At 41.3% G+C, this 23,088-nt stretch overlaps 1 protein-coding gene across 2 annotated transcripts in view; it reads left to right on the top strand.

The window, feature by feature from the left end:
- Positions 1-6,467: 6,467 nt before the first annotated feature.
- The window catches only part of LOC115142851 (phospholipid transfer protein-like), a 31,443-nt gene continuing 14,822 nt past the window's right edge, over positions 6,468-23,088 (top strand). Inside the window, exons 1-2 of one of the 2 annotated variants that reach the window (XM_029682646.2) lie at positions 6,468-6,835; positions 20,469-20,586. In XM_029682646.2, the coding sequence (XP_029538506.1) occupies positions 20,584-20,586 (3 nt within the window). In that variant the 5' untranslated portion in view covers positions 6,468-6,835; positions 20,469-20,583. Of the gene's footprint in view, positions 6,836-20,468; positions 20,587-21,538; positions 23,081-23,088 lie in introns of those variants that run through there. The other variant, XM_029682647.2, reaches the window with a different exon arrangement.

The following is a 23,088-nucleotide window of genomic DNA, read 5'->3' as shown; positions in this document are numbered from 1 at the left end:
TCAAATGGACGGAGGGCCAAATAAAAAAAATCAGCTACAAGACGAGGGCCGGACTGTTCGAATGTTCATTGAAAAATTTTTAAATGACGCATATAGTCTAGTGAACCTAATTGAACCTACTGAAAACCTAACAAATATATTACAATATGATCAGATAAATAAAGCAATATTTTCTTATGGCTCTGTCAGTAATCTTTAATTTTCAACAGACACAAAAGACAAATTTCTTTATATAAATATCCCCATAACATGAACATTAAATGAAAGAAACCGGTATTCAAGGCACCATCAGTAGACTATATTTTCTATTTTAGCAAAAGTGGGCTAAATTTACTTCAAAGAAAAAAACAATAATAGCAATTTTCTATCATCCACTCAACTGAAATATTTTTAAAATATAATTGGATTGAAATACAAAAAAATAAAGTGCAAAAATCTATTAATCAAAAACAACACTTTGTTTAAGGAGAAGTAACATGCAGTGAAAACAAATATTAAATTTTAACTTTTAAACTTGAACTGAGTAAAACTCTAAATATGTGATTGCACAGTAATGTTCACTTGTTTGAGGTTGAGGGTGATACTTGGTGGTGTCCCATCTTTTCCACAAGTTCATCAATGTTCGGGGTAAGGCTCTGAGCTGAAGAAATCCTCAGAATTGAGTGGAGGTGTTCAGCAGTAAGTCGACTTCTGTGTGATGTTTTGTTCAGGTTCATCAAAGAAAACAGTTGTTCACACAGGTATGTGCTGCCAAACATAGACAACGTTTGAGCAGCCTGGATGCGCAGCTGGGGCATTGTGCCGGGAGGAAACGGGCGAACTCCGCAGCACCCACTGCCGCATATTTTGCCCTCAGTGCATCATTGCATTGGAGGTCAATCAACTCCATTTGGAGGTTTGGTGGTGAGCTTTCCACGTCAACAGCAAATGGGTTACCGAGCAGTTCCAACCTGCTTTTGTGCTTCAAAGTCAGCAAATCGGCGTCGAAAGTCAGCGGCAAGCATACCTATTTTATCAGCCAACTGTGTGCTCGGGAACGCACTGGTAGAGAGCTTCTCTTTCATGGTCTGGCAGCTGGGAAAGTGGCTCAAATTTTCTTTCCGCATCTGCGTCTCCCACAGAGTCAGTTTGGTTTTAAATGCCTTCACTGTACTGTACATATCAGAGATGACACGATCCCGACCCTGCAGCTGCAAGTTTATTGCATTCAGATGACTCGTAATGTCACACAGAAAAGCCATTTCACACAGAAACATTTGTCTCGGAGTTGTGTTGTGTCTTTCCCTTTGCTGTCCAAGAACAGACAAATCTCCTCACGAAGCTCGAAACATCTTTGAAGCACCTTTCCTGGCTTAGCCATCGCACCTCTGTGTGATAAGGCAAATCACCATGCTCCGTTTCTAACTCCGTCAGAAATGCCTTGAACTGGCGGTGATTCAAACCTTTGGCTCTGATAAAGTTAACTGTGCGCGTGATGATGCTCATTACATGCTCCATTTTCAAGGCTTTACCGCACAACGCTTCCTGGTGTATGATACAATGATAAGCTGTCAGCTCACCTGTCGCGTTTTCCTCTTGCATCTTTTCCCGTATCTTCGCCACCAGTCCGCTCCTGTGTCCACACATCGCAGGTGCTCCGTCGGTTGTCAAACCCACGAGTTTTTCCCAAGGCAGCTCCATCTCATTTACACATCTTGACACCTCTTCATACAAATCATGCCCCGTAGTTGTGCCATGCATAGGACGTAAAGCCAAAAACTCCTCTGTCACGCTTAGGTTGGAGTCCACCGCGGATGAAAATTGACAACTGGGCAATGTCAGAAATGTCGGTGCTCTCATCCACAGCCAAGGAATATGCAATAAAAATCTTTTCCTTTTTCACAAGCTGCTCTTTTAGATTGATGGACAACTGGTCTACTCTCTCGGCAATGGTGTTTCTGCTCAGACTCACATTTAAAAAGAGTTGCCTTTTTTCTGGGCAAACTTCGTCACAAACTTTAATCATGCAGTTTTTGATGAAATCCCCCTCCGTAAATGGCCGGGCTGATTTAGCGATCTCTTCTGCCAAAATAAAACTGGCCTTGACAGCAGCCTGGCCTTGTGATTTGGCTTTTTGAACAGAGCCTGTCGAGATTTGAGGCCTCGTTTTAATTCCTCTGCCTTTTGTAGCCTTTGTTCCATGTCCATATTCTTGTTTTTGTCCGCGTGTTTCGTTTCATAATGTCGTCTCAGATTATACTCTTTCAGTACCGCCACACTTTCTCCACACAGAAGACACACAGGTTTTCCAGCTACCTTCGTGAACATATACTCCGACTCCCACCTTGTTTGAAACCCCGGTTCTCAGTATCCACCTTCCGTTTTGCCATTTTTGATGGGTATCTGAAAGTTAATTTTACTGTGATGCTGACGACTGCTGTGCCAATAAATATTGAAATGAAGCAGCCTACTGCTCGGTGCGTCACCTTTGCATTGTGGGAAATGTAGTATTGGTGCGTGTAAAAGATCTGCGGGCTGCCGGCTTGCTGCGGGCCGGTTCTAATAATAAATCAAGATCATCCCAGGGGCCGTAAAAAACCTTCTTGCGGGCCGGATGTGGCCCGCGGGCCTTGACTCTGACATATGTGGACTAGGGAGTTTTAAAAAATATATTAGAAAATTATCAGAGCTAAGCACAGGCAAAATCATAGAGGAAAACCTGGTTCGCAGATGTTTACCAAGAAGAAATTGAATGATCCTTCCTGTGAGGCCTAGCTGCAGTTTTGACTTAAACCGACTTGAAAATCTATGGCAAGACTTGAAAATGTCTGTCTAGAAATTATTAACAACCAACTTGACAGAGATGGAAGAATTTAAAAATAATAATTGGCAAATATTGTACAATCCAGGTGTGCAAAGCTATTAGCGATTTAACCAGAAAGATTCACAGCTGTAATCGCTACCAAAGGTGATTCTAACATGTATTGCCTCAGGGTTATGCAAATTCAATATCTGTATTTCATTTTCAAGAAATTCGCAAGAAATTCTACAACATTGTTTTCACTTTGTCATTATGGGGTAGTGTGTGTAGATAGGCGAGGAAAGAAATATATGAAACAATTTTGAATTCAGGCTGTAACACAACTTTCTGAAGGAACTGTACTAAGGGAGCAGCTGGGGTAGCTACATCACTCCGCCTATTCATTCCACCAATCAGTCTTACAGCGTCTGCAGACATTGATTCTATATCTCTGGGCCTCTCTCTGCACATAGCATCCATCAAATGCTGCACTGTGTTCCCACCCACAATTACAACATTTAGCCTTTACCTTGTTCCCACAGTCACCGTAATCATGTTCCCTTCCACATTTGGCACATGTTGTCTTTCCTTTACACTGGGCCACTGGGTAATCTAGGGGTATTCAACCGGGGGTCCAGGTACTGCAGGGGGTCCACGAAAATGTACATAGAAAACAAAAAGGGGGAAAATTATACATTTTGTTTTTATGAATATAGCTAGTAACAAATGAATTTGTATTACATACCTACAGTATAAAAAGAGGAGAATAACTTCATTCTAATGATGTCAACTTCACTTCTCAACTCAAGGTGTCAACAGTCTTCAGACATAGTTTCAGGCTTTTATTTTGAAAAATGAGCCAGAACGATAACATCGCATCAAGTGGTCACATAAGTTTTGCTCGCGCAACAGAGTTTGGATAGGTATTGCTTTTCCCTCTCCTACTGTAAAAGACATTTGCGGTTGATATATTATCGATTATATATTTTAAAAACAACCTGAGGATTGATTCTAAAAAACGTTTGACATTTTTCTGTGGATATTATGGAAACTATTTGGAATTTTCGTCTGCGTTGTCGTGACCGCTCTTACCTGTGGATTTCTGATCATAAAGCGACAAACAAATGGAGGTATTTTGGATATAAAAAATAATATTTATGGAACAAAAGGAACATTTGCTGTGTAACTGGGAGTCTTGTGAGTGAAAACATCCGAAGATCAAAGGTAAACGATTAATTTGATTGCTTTTCTGATTTTCGTGACCAAGCTTCCTGATGCTAAGTGTACTTAACGTTTTGTCATGCGATCGATAAACTAACACAAAAGCTTGGATTGCTTTCGCTGTAGCATAACTTCAAAATCTGACAAGACAGGTGGATTAACAAAAGGCTAAACTGTGTTTTCCTATATTGCACTTGTGATTTCATGAATATAAATATTTGTAGTAATATTTATTGAATGTAGCGCTATGCTATTCAGCGGTTGTTGATGACACTTATCCCCATAGGGGGGTTGCAGCCATAACAAGTTAAACCAGCTAAACAGCTGAAATTAGCAAAAATGTGTTAGGAGTTACCCATCTATCGAATAGGGCTGGGAATTGCGAGGGCCTGCACGATACTTAGGTGCCGATACGATGTGTACTGCGATTCTCACAATTCTAAATGTATTGCGATTTGATGTTTCCAACATATTGCTCACTATATGTCTGCTGCAGAGGGATAAGAGAATCATGGGAAAACGAGTTAATCAGTCATCGAAATAAAAGTGCTGGAGAAAAAAGCGGCACCCTATTTACAAAGAAGATGGAGAACAAGCTAAGAAGGAAAAATACTGGAGTTTTGCTGCAGGTTACAGCAAATGGTGGCAAACATTTTTTGCAATGTTGTCAAAACGATACGCTACATCGTCAAAAATAATATACCAATACGTAACAATTGACCCCCGCATCACTACTATCTAATAGGCTGTTAAGAGTTTACACTTCCTCTTCCAATTACAGTGCCTTCAGAAAGTATTCATACCCCTTGACTTATTCAACATTTTCTTGCGTTACAGCCTGAATTCAAAATGTGTTAAATATATATTTCTCCCACCCATCTACACTCAATACCCCATAATGACGAAGTGAAAATATGTTTTTAGAAATGTTTGCAAATTCATTGAAAATGAAATGCATAAATATCTCATTTATATAAATATTCACACCCCTGAATCAATACTTTGTGTTAGCTCCTTTGGCAGTGATTGCAGCTGTGAGACTAAGAGCTTTCCACACCTGGATTGTGCAACATTTGCCAATTATTATTTTCTAAATTCTTTAAGTTCTGTCAAATTGGTTGTTAATCATTGCTAGACAACCATTTCCAGGTCTTTCCATAGATTTATGGGGTACAGAGATGAGGTAATCATCTAAAAAAGTAATGTCATGTTAAACACTGTTATTGCGAAAAGTGAGTCCATGCAATTTACGTGATGTATTAAGCACATTTATTTAGGCTTGCCATACAACCACTGATTATTATCATCATCTAATCCTGATGGTCATCTATGAACACTTGAACATCTTGGCCATGTTCTGTTATAATCTCCACCCCTCATAGCCTGGTTCCTCTAGGTTTCTTCTTAGGGAGTTTTTCCTAGCCACCATGCTTCTACACCTGCATTGCTTGCTGTTTGGGGTTTTAGGCCGGGTTTCTGTACAGCACTTTGTGACATCAGCTGATGTAAGAAGGGCTTTATAAATACATTTGATTGATAACAAAGGGGTTGAATAGGTAATGACTCAAGACATTTCAGCTTTTCATTTTTTACTAATTTGTGAGAAAAAAAAAGAAAACAATTCCACTTCGACATTTTGGGGTAGTGTGTGTAGACCAGTGACCGAAACAAATGTCAATTGAATCTATTCATTGTATTATGTTCATTACTTCATTAAATGTTATTCTTATTGAACCTTTATTTAAATAGGCAAGTCAGTTAAGGACTAAATCTTATTTACAACGAGGGCCTACCCCAGCCAGACCCTAACGACGCTGTTTGCCGCCCTATGAAAATACGTTAAAAACCTGTTTTTGCTAGCATATGACCGGGGTCGTCGGTTTGCAGGTCCCTAGGCAAGAATGGGTGTAGTCCTGTAAATGAGGCCCTGGGGTCACAGACATCATCATACCTTTACACTCCCTTCACCAGAAGCGCCACTGCTTTCAGTAAGTAGCATGGTCGCTTTTTCCTCTTACTTTCCATTACAGACTATTCAGGTTCTTGACCATATCCTCAGAACGATCATCCATATTGATCGCATTACAGCACATATGTTGATTCTCCAACCGCCGCATCCTCACTAGCCTACTCGCTGCCATCACAGCTTTCCAAGGATTTTCGCCTGGCCATATAATTTCATTGTGGTTACTATTCAACAACAAGACCTGTTGATCGTCCTGACAATTCTGCGGTTATCGTCTGGAGTGAATGGTAGCCTACTAGTGGTAATCATTCAATGAATGAATGATAGAGCCCATTCATCCAGACCCGTAGCGAGCGCACAAGAGAGTAATTAGCTAGACTAGTGCTTCTAGGTAGGTAACGTAAACAGCAGCTTGATAGATTATGTTGTACTTCCACAATGTGCTATTGGCAACAGTGCACCGGCAAAATCTGCGTCAAATCCCTCCGAACGAGCAGAGTGATACCAGCAGTGGGGATTACGCTGGTGAAGAAACTATCTAGCTAAATCAACATGAATGTATGTATAAAACACGAGGCTAGATAGTTAACTGTCTACCTATACCTATGCATTTTAGTACCTAGTGATTCATTATTAATTTGATGTCCTTTTGATTAACATAACATTTAAAATTGACATCTTGCAGATGCGTGTTCTATCTTTACCGTTGATTACAGAATTTAGCAAAAGGACACGCATGCGCCTGCTACACCACCCGAAAACAAACACGAATGAGGGGAGAACATCTGGTAGTTGCGCTACACAATGAAAGGCAACGGCAGTATCTCGGAACACAAGTAGGGAGATACGTGGAAAACAGATCAAATACGGTAGGATACTGTACGAAATGGGCTTAGTGTGACATATAAATGACGAGAATTAGTAAGGGTACCAGGTATATGCTGTCAATATAGGCGTATATGAACCCCTTTTACTTCAAGCACATACAAATATTTAGGCGCGCACTTTGGTTGAGACAAAATAGCGCGCGATATCGAGTCATAGCAACCCTTGCAGACAACATTGTTTCTTTATTTCGTGCATTGACAATGCGTGTACATTTTGAGTGGATAATATGATACCCTGCATGTTCCGCCACCTTCCCATGGCCTTCCTATAGCGCTATTGTGGTTATTCCCCTTACCTTATAGAGGTTTGTTGGGAACCTTGTATAGCCTTTGCTCTATTCAATCCGGACCTGCCTCCACCTTTTCCTCCCCACCTTCTCCGCCATCTTGTTTCGGGGACGCGGGCCTTGGTATTGCGCACGCGCCAGTTTAGTTGTCGTTCTAGGCAATGTTTGTCATTGAGAAGTAGCCATATGTGGAAGGGCATTTGTAAACGTTGACATGCTACAGAATCTTAGTAGCTAGTTCTTCAGAACTTTGCTTGTGAAAGTGGTCAGGCCAAAACACATTTGCGAACTCGTCTGAACTATTTAACCAGTAATACTCCGATGGCATGGTTGGGATTACGAAATAATATCGAATTATATTCACTTTTGTGTAGTTTTGTGCAGTGTCTACATTTTCAATTGATACAACTCATTATTAGTGACATGCTCAGTAGTCTATGTATTTAGTATAATGTTATTAGAAGATGTTGCATTATGCCTATGTGATGATACCATGTCAACCAGATGTATGTACTCATGTCTTTATGTTGACTAATAGATTAATAAGACTATTAAATTAACAACTTTAAATTCATGTTGATATTCTCTCTTTCTTTATATTGTTCCATTATGTGTGCACTGAATGCTAAATATTATAAACTGTATAACATATTTTGGTTATTTGTCAAGTTGCAGTCCTGGTAATAGGCTGGGGGAATTTCAGACATTTCTAAAAAATAAAAAAAATCTATACCATCTGTTCCCTGCACATGATCTCAAGAAATCGTTTTTATTGCTGTGATTACTGTGCCTCAGATGTGACTGGGTTGTTTGAAACGTGCATGCCAACAGTGTTACATCTGGGGAGTAATCATTAGTCCAAACGGTTGCAAAACCGAACAACTCAAATTAGAGTTTCAATTGGCAAATTGAGGTAGGGCCCTCCCAGTTTCGTTCTGTTTGCCGTTTAAGAAACGTTTTACAACAGAATCAGTGTAATGAGTATGCCCCTGATATTTTATCCCAGACATACAGGTCAGGAGAAAAATCGTCCCACTTTCACCAAACATTGTCAACACTGACATCTGGTGGTGTACGGATGTTCTGTTCTACTATGGCCATTAAAATTATTAAACATGACGAACCTATTACGTCTGACCCCTTTTGAGCACATTTTAATTCACCATTCAATTTGATGCGGTAGCCTACAATTGATGCAGAACCCCATTTAGCTCATTATAAATACCCTCCCACTTCTCAGAATGGCTGTTTTATGTTCAAATATACATAAAAGAAATGAGCTGAGCCATCATTGTGGTGAGGAGCTGGGAACCATTAGGATCTGTTTGCTCCAGAGACTTAAATGGCAACAGCTTAACACTGAAACAACCCTGCCCCTGTGGCTCCCAATTTGTTCAGCATTCCTGCACAGTTCAGTTGTTTGTGCAACAGAACTTGACGGCATAAAAGTTACCTAAATCGACATGACATACACCAAACTTACCTAACATTGCACCAGGTCAATAAAACTGGTAAAAATATATGATATAGGTCTCCAATGGCAACCTTATTGGGAAATTCTCACTGTCTTAAGAGTATGCTACAGTTCTAACATTCCACTGGTTTAGCACAATCTATCCAATGGTTGGTACTAGCCAGTTTTTGTATTTTACCTGTCAGAAGACTGGTTTTCCAAATGTCAAGGCTACTGTTATTTAATTGACCTTGTGGCATGGAGTACCTCAAATAACCTTTCAATCATCATACTTTTAAAAAGCAAAACATCAATTCTTAAGAGAAGACAGGTTCTCTCACAAATTATAGACAGAATTGCACAAATAAAGCGGTCTGTAAACTGGGCCCCTCAAGGATGTTTCAGGTCTTGAAAATGAATCATCATTTGGGATTTTGCATATACACTTACATGTATTCTAAAATTGGTATGATGTCCGATTATATTCACTGCTCAAGCAAAATTAGGGAAATGAGGGATGTGAGTAAAAGAGATTAAGATGATGTAGACCGCTGGTTCTCAAACCTGGTCCTGGGGACCCAAAGGGGTGCACATTTTTGTTTTTGCCCTAGCACTACACAACTGATTCAAATGATCAACTCATGATGATTTGAATCAGGTGTGTAGTGCTAGGGCTAAAACAAAAATGTCCACCCCTGTTGGTCCCCAGGACCAGGGTTGAGAACCACTGATGTAGACAGACCAGGCAGCTCAGAATTCAATGTTCCCAGGAGTTGATGAGTTGAGAGGACAAATACTTGTCTGTGCCATCTCCACAATGGCACAAGCAGAGGTGAGTATGGGTGTATGACTTTCAGGTATTGTTGAATGTGTTTATTAAATTCAAGTTAGAAACTAATATCCTAAGACTCGTGCTGAGATGCTGCACAGAATGTATTTTTCCAGACTGGTTTGGATTTGTGTTTTATGATGTGGGATGATACAACAGAGTGAACTATAGGAAGGCTTCACCCAATTAGGGGTTTACAAACCATTATCAATTCAATTCATACCATTATCAATTCAAAAGGTATTAAGTGGATGTGGAAAATGCTGTTTATGTACACAGTTTAAGCGGTCTCTATTTAAATCCTGTGTTTACTGTAATTATGTTAGATCATATCACTTGGATGAATTCCAACACTGAGATTAGAGATTTGATCAAATCTCAATACATTCTTCTGTTTCAAACTGGTGTGTGTGACTGTGTAAGTTAAAGCTTAATTGATGAGGACACCTTTCAGTGGAATTTAAGGTGCTGTGTTTTAGTAATGATAAAATGCTAACTTTGAGAGTCTCTGAAAGATGTTGAAAGTAGAAAAAAAAGTGATCACATGAAAATAATGAACCAAAGACGGCAATATTGCAGCTCATCTTCTTCACTCAATGAAAGTAATACTTTGACTAGCAAATATAGTCCCTGGGGTCCTAAAATTAAGCCATAGGCCTATTGAAATAGGGCCTGAGGCTATGACAAATATTTATATAGAGATGTAGCAGTGGCTCTGCATAATATCTTATTTCTGAGATCAAGTGAGGAAACTTGATGCAAAGCCTCAACACGCATAACATCACTAGTTTGCTAGTTACTTGACTGGGATTGAGCAGGGTTGTGGTCAATTCGTCATTTCTATATTTAATTCCATTGAACCATTGAATTTGAGTTGGCCACACCCCACAGGAAGCAGAATTTGAATGGAAGGAAATATTTAATTCAAACCAATTCAACTGAGACATGAAACGTATCATTCATTTGACAAATCTTTTATCAGATTTGTATCTGACACTTATTAATGCAAAGCATACACATACCATTTTATTAAAGATTTCTAACAGTATTTTTCATTGTCATGAGATCATTGTTCCCTTTCATACTCCAGTGTTTCATCTAATGTATTCTGGGAAATGTATATTTCCTGATATTTAAAACATTAAGGGAATTATAAATTATTATAGACAACTCACAATATGTTCTTAGAATAAGCCACTGTAAAACATGCCACTGTAATGAGTTAATATAGTTTCAAGAGAATGTTTTTAAAATGACATGTTTCAACCATATGTTACATGTGTTACGGGATTCTTCTGTCGAAGGAGAGGCGGACCAATACGCAGCGTGGTTGAAGTTCATGGTTTTTTAATAAGAAAAACTATACATCAACAAACTACAAAACAATAAATGTAAAAACCCGAAACCAGTCCCGTGTGGTACAAACACTGACACAGGAGACAATCACCCACAAAACCCAACACCAAACAGGCTACCTAAATATGGTTCCCAATCAGAGACAATGACTAACACCTGCCTCTGATTGAGAACCATATCAGGCCAAACAAAGAAACAGACAAACTAGACACACAACATAGAATGCCCACTCAGATCACACCCTGACCAAACAAAACATAGAAACATACAAAGCAAACTATGGTCAGGGTGTGACAGTACCACCCCCCAAGGTGCGGACTCCGGCCGCAAAACCTGAACCTATTGGGGAGGGTCTGGGTGGGCATCTGTCCGCGGTGGCGGATCTGGTGCTGGACATGGCCCCCACTTCACCATAGACTTAGCCCGCCACATTGTCCGCTTCCGTGGCCTCCTAGCCACGGCGACCCTTCTAAATGACCCCACTGGACAGAGGGGCCGCTCCGTACTGGCTGACGACTCTGGCAGATCCTGGCTGCTCTGGCAGATCCTGGCTGAATGGCGGTTCTGGCAGAACCTGGCTGCTCTGGCAGATCCTGGCTGAATGGCGGTTCTGGCAGAACCTGGCTGACTGGCTGCTCTGGCAGATCCTGGCTGAATGGCGGTTCTGGCAGATCCTGGCGGCTCTGGCTGATCCATGCTGACTGGCGGCTCTGGCTGCTCCATGCTCACTGGCGGCTCTGGCTGCTCCATGCTCACTGGCGGCTCTGGCTGCTCCATGCTCACTGGCGGCTCTGGCTGCTCCATGCAGACTGGCGGCTCTGGCTGCTCCATGCAGACTGGCGGCGCTGGAGAGGCGGGAGACTCCGGCAGCGCTGGAGAGGAGGAAGGCTCCGGCAGCGCTGGACAGGCGAAGCGCACTGTAGGCGTGGTGCTGGCACTGGTGGCACTGGGCCGAGGACACGCACAGGAAGCCTGGTGCGGGGAGCTGCCACCAGAGGGCTGGTGCGTGGAGGTGGTACTGGATAGACCGGACCGTGCAGGCGCACTGGAGCTCTTGAGCACCGAGCCTGCCCAACCTTACCTGGTTGAATGCTCCCGGTCGCCCTGCCAGTGCGGCGAGGTGGAATAGCCCGCACTGGGCTATGCAGGCAAACTGGGGACACCATGCACAAGGCTGGTGCCATGTAAGCCGGCCCAAGGAGACGCACTGGAGACCAGATGCGTAGAGCCGGCTTCATGGCACTTGGCTCGATGCCCACTCTAGCCCGGCCGATACGCGGAGCTGGAATGTACCGCACCGGGCTATGCACCCGCACTGGGGACACCGTGCGCTCCAAAGCATAACACGGTGCCTGCCCGGGTCTCTCTAGCCCCCCAGTAAGCACAGGAAGTTGGCGTAGGTCTCCTACCTGGCTTCGCAATACTCCCTGTGTGCCCCCCCCAATACATGTTCGGGGCTGACTCTCGGGCTTCCGTCCGCGTCGCCGTGCTCGTCTCTCCAACTCCATTCTCCTATAACCCTCCTCGCACTGCTCCAGCGAATCCCAGGCGGGCTCCGGCACTCTCCCTGGGTCGACCGCCCACCTGTCTATTTCCTCCCAAGTAGTATGTCCATACTTCGCTGTTCCTGCTGCCGCTGCCTGTCACCACGCCGCTTGGTCCTGTTGTGGTGGGTGATTCTGTTACGGGATTCTTCCGTCGAAGGAGAGGCGGACCAATTACGCAGTGTGGTTGAAGTTAATGGTTTTTTAATAAGAAAAACTATACATCAACAAACTACAAAACAATAAATGTGAAAACCCGAAACCAGTCCCGTGTGGTACAAACACTGACACAGGAGACAATCACCCACAAAACCCAACACCAAACAGGGTACCTAAATATGGTTCCCAATCAGAGACAATGACTAACACCTGCCTCTGATTGAGAACCATATCAGGCCAAACAAAGAAACAGACAAACTAGACACACAACATAGAATGCCCACTCAGATCACACCCTGACCAAACAAAACATAGAAACATACCAAGCAAACTATGGTCAGGGTGTGACAACATGTAATTTGTATCCATACATGATGTCAAAATAAACATTTGTATAGTGATGTGTAGAATAAATAAGCCATTTGAATTTCATTGAATTAAATTGTACATCCTTTAATTCAAATTCAATTCAAATTCTGCCTCCTGTGTGGTGTGGCCAATTCAAATTCAATTCAAGAATTGAATTGGAATTAAAGAGCAATTCGCAACTCAATTCAAAATGGACCTCAACCATGGTATCTAGCAAGTTTGTTGTTTAGTTTTTTGGGGGGCAGCTCTTTTTTGGGTTTTGAATTGGGTTTTTTGTTATTTAAAATTGAAATGATTTTGCACACACATAATAATAAACCTTACGTACCACTGCAAATTACCTATATTATGTACTACATGAGTTCATGAGTTACTAAACACAAGATCACATCAATACAAGCTCATACAAACACACCCTTTTTCCAGATCTCTTCACTCACGAGTTCTCTATCGGTCAATGGCCTGAATACCACAGCACACATGTGTGTTTAAACTGGAGTACCCTCACTCTACTCCGTTGCAAAACACTTGTTTCCTATCAGCCAAAATAGTTATCTGGAGAAAGATTCCCATAACTGGGGGATGGAGGATGATATTCAATGGTATAGTTTATTAGGATCCCCATTAGCTACTGCACATGTAGCAGCTACTCTTCCTTGGGTCCACATAAAACATACAAATACATGACAAAGTACAGAACCGTAACAGACAAGAACAACATAAGATATTTTATTAAATCAATAAATATATAATAATAATAACAGGTATACAGTGTATTCGGTAAGTATTCAGACACCTTGACTTTTTCCACAATTTGTTACATTAAGTTACAGCCTTATTCTAAAATTGATTAAATGCTTTTTCCCCCCACATCAATCTATGCAGAATACCCCATAATGACAAAGCAAAAACAGTTGTTTTTTTAGAAATTGTTATTAATTTATTACAAATGTATAAAACGGAAATATTACATTTACATAGGTATTCAGACCCTTTACTCAGTACTTTGTTGAAGCACCTTTGGCAGTGATCACAGCATTGAGTCTTCTTGGGTATGAGACTACAAGCTTGGCAGATCCTCTCAAGCTCTGTCAGGTTGGATGGGGAGCGTTGCTGCACAGCTATTTTCAGGTCTGTAGAGATGTTCGATCGGGTCCAAGTCCGGGCTCTGTTCTTGAGTAACCAGCCATTCAGAGACTTGTCCCAAAGACACTCCTGTGTTCTCTTGGCTGTGTGCTTAGGGTCATTGTCCTGTTGAAAGGTGAACCTTCGCCCCAGTCAGAGGTCCTGAGCACTCTGGAGCAGGCTTACCAACATGCTTCACTGTAGGGATGGTGCCAGGTTTCCTCCAGATGTGATTACTTGCCTTTCATCCAAAGAGTTCAATCTTGGTTTCATCAGACCTTTCTCATGGTCTGAGAGTCTTTAGGTGCCTTTTGGAAAACTCCAAGCGGGCTGTCATGTGCCTTTTACTGAGAAGTGGCTTCTGTCTGACCACTCTATCATAAAGGCCTGATTAGTGGAGTGCTGCAGAGATGGTGTCCTTCTGAAAAGTTCTCCCATCTCCACAGAGGAACTCCAGAGCTCTGTCAGAGTGACCATCAGGTTCTTGGTCACCTCCCACCTCATGGCCCTTCTCCCCCAATTGCTCAGTTTGGCCAGGCGGCCAGCTCTAGGAAGAGTCTTGGTGGTTCCAAACATCTTCCATTTAAGAATGATTGAGGCCACTGTGTTCTTGGGGACCTTCAATTCTGCAGACATTCTTTTGTACCCTTCCCTAGATCTGTGCCTCGACACAATCCTGTCTCAAAGCTCTAAGAACAATTTCTTTGACTTCATGGCTTGGTTTTTGCTGTGACTTGCACTGTCAACTGTGGGAACTTATAGTGGCAAGAAAAAAGTATGCGAACCCTTTGGAATTACCTGGATTTCTGCATAAATTAGGCAAAGTTTGATCTGATCTTCATCTTAGTCACAACAACAGACGAACACAGTGTGCTTAAACTGATAACACAGTTTATAGTATTTTTCTTTTCGATATTGAATACATAATTTAAACATTCAGTGTTGGTTTGAAAAAGTATGTGAACTCCTAGGCTAATTACTTTTCCAAAAGCTAATTGGAGTCAGGAGTCGGCTAACCTGGAGTCCAATCAATGAGACGAGATTGGAGATATTGGTTAGAGCTGCCTTGCCCTATAAAAAAACTCTCACAATATTTGTGTTTGCTATTCACAAGAAGCATTGCCTGATGTGAATCATGCCTCGAACAAAAGAGATCTCAGAAGACCTAAGATTAAGAATTGTTGACTTGCATAAAGCTGGAAAGGGTTACAAAAGTTTCTCTAAAAGCCTTGATGTTTCAGTCCACAGTAAGACAAATTGTCTATAAATGGAGAAAGTTCAGCACTGTTGCTACTCTCCATACGAATGGCCATCCTGTAAATATGACTTCAAGAGCACAGTGCAGAATGCTAAGAGGTTAAGAAGAATCCTAGAGTGTCAGCTAAAGACTTACATAAATCTCTGGAACATGCTAACATCTCTGTTGACAAGTCTACGATAAACAAGAATGGTATTCATGGGAGGACACCACGGAAGAAGCTACTGCTGTACAAAAAAAACATTGGTGCACGTCTGAAGTTCGCAAAAGAGCATCCTGGATGTTCCACAGCGCTTCTGGCAAAATATTCTGTGGACAGATTAAACTGAAGTTGAGTTGTTTGGAAGGAACACACAACATTGTGTGTGGAGAAAAAAAGGCACAGCACACCAACATCAAAACCTCGTCCCAACTGTAAAGTATGGTGGAGGGAGCATCATGGTTTGGGGCTGCTTTGCTGCCTCAGGGCCTGGACAGCTTGCTATCATCGACTGAAAAATGAATTTCCACGTTTATCAAGACATTTTGCAAGAGAATGTTAGGCTATCTTTCTGCCAATTGAAGCTCAACAGAAGTTGGGTGACGCAACAGGACATCGACCCAAAACACAGAAGTAAATCAATAACAGAATGGCTTCAACAGAAGAAAATAGTCCTTCTGGAGTGGCCCAGTCAGAGTCCTGACCTCAACCTGATTTAAAATGCTGTGGCATGACCTCGAGAGTGGTTCACACCAGACACCCTAAGAATATTGTCGAACTGAAACAGTTTTATGAAGGTGAATGGTCCAAAATTCCTCCTGACCGTTGTGCAGGTCTGATCCGCAACTACAGAAAGTTTGGTTGAGGTTGTTGCTTCCAAAGGTGGGTCAACTAGTTATTAAATGCAAGGGTTTACATACTTTTTCCACCCTACACTGTGAATTTTTACATGATGCGTTCAATAAAGACATGAAAACGTATAATTGTTTGTGTGTTATTAGTTTAAGCAGACTGTGTTTGTCTATTGTTGTGACTTAGATGAAGATCCGATCAAATTTGATGACGAATTTATGCAGAAATCCAGGTAATTCCAAAGGGTTCACATACTTATTCTTGCCACTGTATGGACAGGTGTGTCTTTCCAAATCATGTCCAATCAATTGAATTTACCAAAGTTGGACTCCAATCAAGTTGTAGAAACATCTCAAGGAAGATTAATGGAAACGGAATGCACATCAGCTCAATTTTGAGTCTCATAGTAAAGGGTCTGAATACTTATGTAAATAAGGTATTTCTGTTCTATTTTTAATACATTTGCAAAAAACTCTAAAAACCTGTTTTCACTTTGTCATTATGGGGTATTGTGTGTAGATTACTGAGGATTTTCTTTTATTTAATCAATTTTAGGATATGGCTGTAACGTAACAAAATGTGGAAAAAGTCAAGGGTTCTGAATACCTTTCGAAGGTACTTATGCATATAGGAAAGACAACAACAATACTATTTACACACATTCGTATATCCACATTCTTATATGCAGTACATTTAAATTAGATATGTAGAAAGAGGAGAGGCGCTGTGATAAAAAACATTGTATCTAGTTTTTAAAGCTAAACTTGCTTTTTGCCTGAGTAACCTCTGGTGGCAGAGCATTCCACGATGATATGGCTCTATACATAACTGAGCCACGCATTAAATCTGTTTTTGATTTGGTAGTGTGAAGAAACCCATAGTGCCATGTCTAGTGGGGTATGTATGTCTGTTTAAAGTTCATGGAAATAGATTATATAAGTTTGTTAGGCAATTTTAACACAACTGTTTCTTAAAATTACTAGAATAGAAGTAATCAATTTCTCCTCAACCCTCCACCACGAAAGACTATCATGCATGTTGTTGATGTTGGTTCTGTGTGCGTGCAGTTAAGGCCAAGGCGTGCTGCTTTTTTGAGCCAGCTGCAGCTTTGCTAGGTCTTTCTTTGCTGTACCTGACCATATTACCGGACAGTAATCAAGATGGGACAATATCAAAACCTGAACAACGAGTACAGTTGTTCTTGGTGTCAAAAACGCAGAACATATTTTTACAATAGACATCCTGAACCTCTCCCCATCTTCACAACAACTTTGTCAATATGACTTGACCATGATAACTGACCATCCAATGTTACTCCTAGGAGTTCAGCTTCTTCAACTTGTTCAATGGTCACACCATTTATACACAACTCCAGTTGAGGTTTAGGTCTAAGAGAATGCTTTGAACCGAATACAAAGCTTTTGGTTTTAGATCTACAGTTGAAGTCGGAAGTTTACATACACCTTAGCCAAATACATTTAAACTCAGTTTTTCACAATTCCTGACATTTAATCCTAGTAAAAAAATCCCTGTCTTAGGTCAGTTAGGATCACCACTTTATTTTAAGAATGTGAAATGTCAGAATAATAGTAGAGGGATTTAATTTCAGCTTTAATTTCTTTCATCTCATTCCCAGTGGGTCAGAAGTTCACATACACTCAATTAGTATTCGGTAGTATTGCCTTTAAATTGTTTAACTTGGGTAAAACGTTTCGGGTAGCCTTCCACAAGCTTCCCACAATAAGTTGGGTGAATTTTGGCCCATTCCTCCTGACAGAGCTGGTGTAACTGAGTCAAGTTTATAGGCCTCCTTGCTCGCACAAGCTTTTTCAGTTCTTCCCACAAATTTTCTATAGGATTGAGGTCAGGGCTTTGTGATGGCCACTCCAATGCCTTGTCTTTGTTGTCCATAAGCCATTTTGCCTCAACTTTGGATGTATGCTTGGGGTCATTGTCCATTTGGAATACCCATTTGCGACCAAGCTTTAACTTCCTGACTGATGTCTTGAGATGTTGCTTCAATATATCCACATAATTTTCCTACCTCATGAAGCCATCTATTTTGGGAAGTGCACCAGTCCCTCCTTCAGCAAAGCACTCCCACAACATGATTCTGTCACCCCTGTGCCTCACGGTTGGGATGGTGTTCTTCGGCTTGCAAGCCTTCCCCGTTTTCCTCCAAACATAACGATGGTCATTATGGCTAAATAGTTCAATATTTGTTTCATCAGACCAGAGGACATTTCTCCAAAAAGTAGAATCTGTGTCCCCATGTGCAGTTGCAAACCGTAGTCTGGCTTTTTTATATCGGTTTTGGAGCAGTGGCTTCTTCCTTCCTGAGCGGCCTTTCAGGGTATGTTGATGTAGGACTCGTTTTACTGTGGATATAGATACTTTTGTACCTGTTTGCTCCAGCATCTTCACAAGGTCCTTTGCTGTTGTTCTGGGATTGATCTTATGGCTACGTGGTCCCATGGTGTTTATACTTGCGGACTATCGTTTGTACAGATGAATGTGGTACCTTCAGGCGTTTGGAAATTGCTCCCAAGGTTGAACCAGACTTGTGGAGGTCTCCAATTCTTTTTCTGAGGTCTTGGCTGATTTCTTTTGACTTTCCCATGATGTCAAGCAAATGGGCACTGAGTTTGAAGGTAGGCCTTGAAATACATCCACAGGTACACCTCCAATTTACTCAAATTATGTCAGTTAGTCGATTAGAAGCTTCTAAAGCTATTACTTAATTTTCTGGAATTTTCCAAGCTGTGCCAGTCAATTTAGTGTATGTAACCTGACCGACTGGAATTGTGATACAGAGAATTCTAAGTGAAATAATCTGTCTGTAAACAATTGTTAGAAAAATCACTTGTGTCATCCACAAAGTAGATGTCCTAACTGACTTGCCAAAACTGTAGTTTGTTAACAAGAAATTTGTGGAGTGGTTGAAAAACTAGTTTTAATGACTCCAACCTAAGTGTATGTAAACTTCCGACTTTAACTGTATTTAAGACCAGTTTATTATTAATTACCCATTCTTACACTGACTGCAAGTCATTGCTAAAAGTTTCAGTGAGCTCACTGGCTGTTGGTGCTGATGTTTAGAGTGTGCAAACATCAGCCTACTTAGTCATTTTAGAGTCTTGTAAGACAAGTGGAAAATCATTTGTAAAAAATAGAGAAGAGTAACGGCCCAAGGCAAATGCCACACTGTACATGCACTATATATGCAAAAAGTACCCCTTCAAATGAGTGGATTCAACTATTTCAGCCACACTGTTGCTGACAGGTGTATAAAATCGAGCACACGACCATGCAATCTCCATAGACAATCATTGGCAGTAGAATGTTGTCGTGATTTGACTTTAACATTAATCATAAGACTGTTATTTATCTAATTAACTATGTTTAATTGTTACCCAATTTAAATGAATCATGTAACAATTAACTCATTAGGATCTGGGGCACCACAAGAGAAGTTCTTTAATTAAACTCTAAAAGGTATTTTACCCATCACATCTATAAACAGTCAACTTATTAATCATATCCTTGTATCATATCACCATTCTGAACAGTCGTAACCTCCTTGCATCTGCAAAAACCAGAGCCTTAGTTATGATTCAGTACCACACAAATTGGTTAAATTATTTATTTACTAGCTAAATGGGAACACAGGATAAACATATGCACTCTGCACTGGTTATTGACTGGAGATGTAATACGATGTAAACAGGTCCCTAGCGGAATGACAACAACATGGATACTTGTTAAAGACGAGAGGGAGAGAGGGACAGAGACACTTAATAACATTATCACATTCAGAAACTACTCTCACCTACAATAACCTTATACGTTGCACATGAATGAGCAAGAAATCATGAACATGTGAATGTATTTGCGTGAAATGCCTGGGTTCGCTGGCGATCTCTCGGTGAACGGGGCAGCCTTGGAAAGGGGTTTGGGCCTTTTCGCGGCAAGCTTGTAAGGCTCTGATTGTCCAAAATGGTTCCAACAGCTCTTCTACTGTTGCCTTTTTTGTAGTTGTCCGGTATCCGGTGACTTTTCGTGTAGTCCTGAACAGAACTACAGAGTTGATTTCCCTTTCATTCGCTCTTGAAGATAGGCTAGCCACCAATATCAATGGTTCACCAATGAGGTGATGAGACTAGCGTAATAAGATGGTTTGAGCAGAGTAACAGGATGGTCCTACTTAAATTCGCTTTCGAGGATACTGTACTTTGGACAGCTAGTCAGTTGTACCAGTGATTGTCCAGGAGGTTTATCATCTCCACCTCGTGTTGAGATTCAAAGTGCAAACCATTTTAGCTGCCGCTTCATGCTTTTTCTGGTTGAATGTGTTCATTTCTTAACCCATCATAAGTGTTGTGTGCACATATTTTTGTCTGTAGGATTCCAGTTTTGAAGAGCCACAGACCGTCCAGGGGCACAGGCAGGGCTGCAGAAAGAATTGGACAGGAAGACATTGAAAGGGCTGCTCGACTGCAAGAAGAGAGGCTGGCCGAGATGGTAGTACCATCTACCTGGAGTAATTTTTGACATCATGGAGTACCGGAGAGCTATCCCACAGTCTCCAGACAACCTCGCTGGTGCACCTGCATGAATTACAGGGAGACTCCTGCACCTTACAACACACAACTGCTGCCATTTCACCACTGCAATATTCAATTGATTTATTACCAATTATGTTTACATAACAGGTTAACACTATACTGTACTTTATTCTTTATTTGGATCCCAATTAGGAACAATACTCCGTCATTTTTTTGCATGAATTTTGCCTTCGTCTGGTTCATATCAGTTCAGTACAGTTCAGTTTCCCTTACACTGTATTTTTTTTATTTTGAGGAAGGTTACAGAGACTACCTTGTGTTCTTGTTTATCTCCATAATATACCTTTTTGACCTGATCTGTGTAACCGAACCAACTTTTTATTACTGTATTTACACCAGGGTAGTCCATCTGTTTTTCTAGATATCTACCCACCTGTAGGTCTGCTAATTTTAAGTGTAAACCATCAAGAGTATAGATATCCAGGAAAAGAGAACAGTTTAGTAAATTATTCTAAAACCATTACAAAAGTACAATACTCATGATTATATGCTAGATAAAACAGGCACAAGTATTGTCTCTCACACAGGTTTATTGTTGCCCCCACAAACGTCCCTTATTTATATGATATATATGTTTGGTTGTAAGCCCACCTCTTTCAACAACAATTATGAATGCTCTGTAGGTTTTCACACTTCCGGGAACCACAAAGTCTGACAACAGGGAAGGCGCCAGTCCTTCCCAGCTCAAATGTGTGCTTACTGCATGCTGTGTTGCATGGCAACGTCTCCTCGAAGTTGTAGCAGCTCAGCTGTTATTGGTGGAAGCACTTCAGGGAGTCTTGGGTCATCTGATCTCAGGATCATACTCCTTGGTGGCCCCAATTGAGAGCCCAGTCTTCTCAACACTGCTCTCTGAAGTTCTAGGATTTCGGTGTATTTTTCAATGTGTAGACACTTCACCTTCAAGACTTGTTCTTGTAGTTTCTCCTTCAGCTGAAAGATGGAATACGATTTAAAATGTTGTGTTGTACAACAGCTGACTGAAGACAGGGCATTCAGATCAATAACTTACCTTTTCAGCAGAAAACAAATCGAATACAATCCCTTCAACTCTGTTAGTTCTCTCCACTGTGTGAACGCAAATCCAAGGTTTATTCTCATCTTGGCCCGCTCTCTATCACTTTCCCTTTTTGCCAGTCTGCTCTCAAAATGTGTCTGTTTCTTTGGCTTAGATGGAATAATATTTGCTGCTGGGTCAGGTCTTCTGCCCCTCGTGTCTGCCATGTCTGTAAGCTAGCTATTTCCTCTAGCTATTAGCCAAGTGCTAGCCGTGGGCTCAGCTAGCTAGCTATCACACTGCCTCCTCACTGACGGAAAACACGTCACTCATTGTGTGCTCCCCAAAATCTGGCTGGAAAATCCGACCAGACAGGGAAAATGAAAACCAATGAATGCAGTGGTTCTCCTTAGGAAGGCTAGAGGAGAGGCACAATATTGTTACTGTTGCATCACATTGGATGACCACTATAAAAACAAATACAAAAATTGACATATTGCAGCTTTAAACACTTGGTGGTTTATATGTCTGAAGTGAGACACGTACAGCTGCACATGCATTCATCCTTGTGTGGTGGTCAATGTTGTTGTGCAGAAGACACTGAAGCAGTTCCTTCTGGGAACCCTCAATCTTTCACCCCTGTACATATTCTGAGAAAGGGATGAGAAAATTGTATAAATATTGTCTAATCAATGGGAAATGCCTTTGGGGAGATGTCCCCCTTGGGGGTCAATGACCTCCTTGAGTCCCCTTGAAGAACTTTGCTCTATCTCGTTTTGTTCTCTCCAATTGTTGAGTTAACCGGTTCCCGCACTCCACACACACATGCTGATAAGACCAGATAAGGCAAATGATCTGAGAACAGTGTAAGATCATGTTAGTGAGTTACTGTCGAGTATTTGTTTCATTCCCGGGGTGGGTTTAGACTGTAGAGAGTCTAAGTTAAATGGGGTTGGCGGGGTTGGTTGTTTGGTCAATCTTATGGGTCAAAAGACATCCTGCTTTCCTTCAAGCCGTTCAGTTCCACACCATGGGGGGTTAGTAGAGCAATCACTGCTGCCCCTGCTGTTGAATGAGACAAAGGGCTGTGCAGCTTTACACACACACACACACACACACACACACACACACACACACACTCTCTTTGACACGCACATACACACTCTTTGACATGCACATACACTCTCTCTGTCTCTCTCTCTCTCTCTCTCTCTCTCTCTTTCTCTCTCTCTGACTCACTTACTCAGCAACTGTACATGCTACAGCAGGGCAGAGATACAGAGTGCAGCATTTGAATTTCAGACTGTGGAGCTACCTTAAAGAAGACACACATTTAGGGGTTCTCTTTGTTTTTCTCTTTTGTTTGGCCTTCCACAGACCCTCCATCTTTGAGGTAAGATT

This window comes from Oncorhynchus nerka, unplaced genomic scaffold (genome assembly GCF_034236695.1).
Source record: "Oncorhynchus nerka isolate Pitt River unplaced genomic scaffold, Oner_Uvic_2.0 unplaced_scaffold_36___fragment_2___debris, whole genome shotgun sequence".
In the NCBI taxonomy this organism is placed as follows: domain Eukaryota; kingdom Metazoa; phylum Chordata; class Actinopteri; order Salmoniformes; family Salmonidae; genus Oncorhynchus; species Oncorhynchus nerka.
Note: the sequence above shows the minus strand (reverse complement) of the source record. Positions and strands in the feature narration are given on the sequence as shown.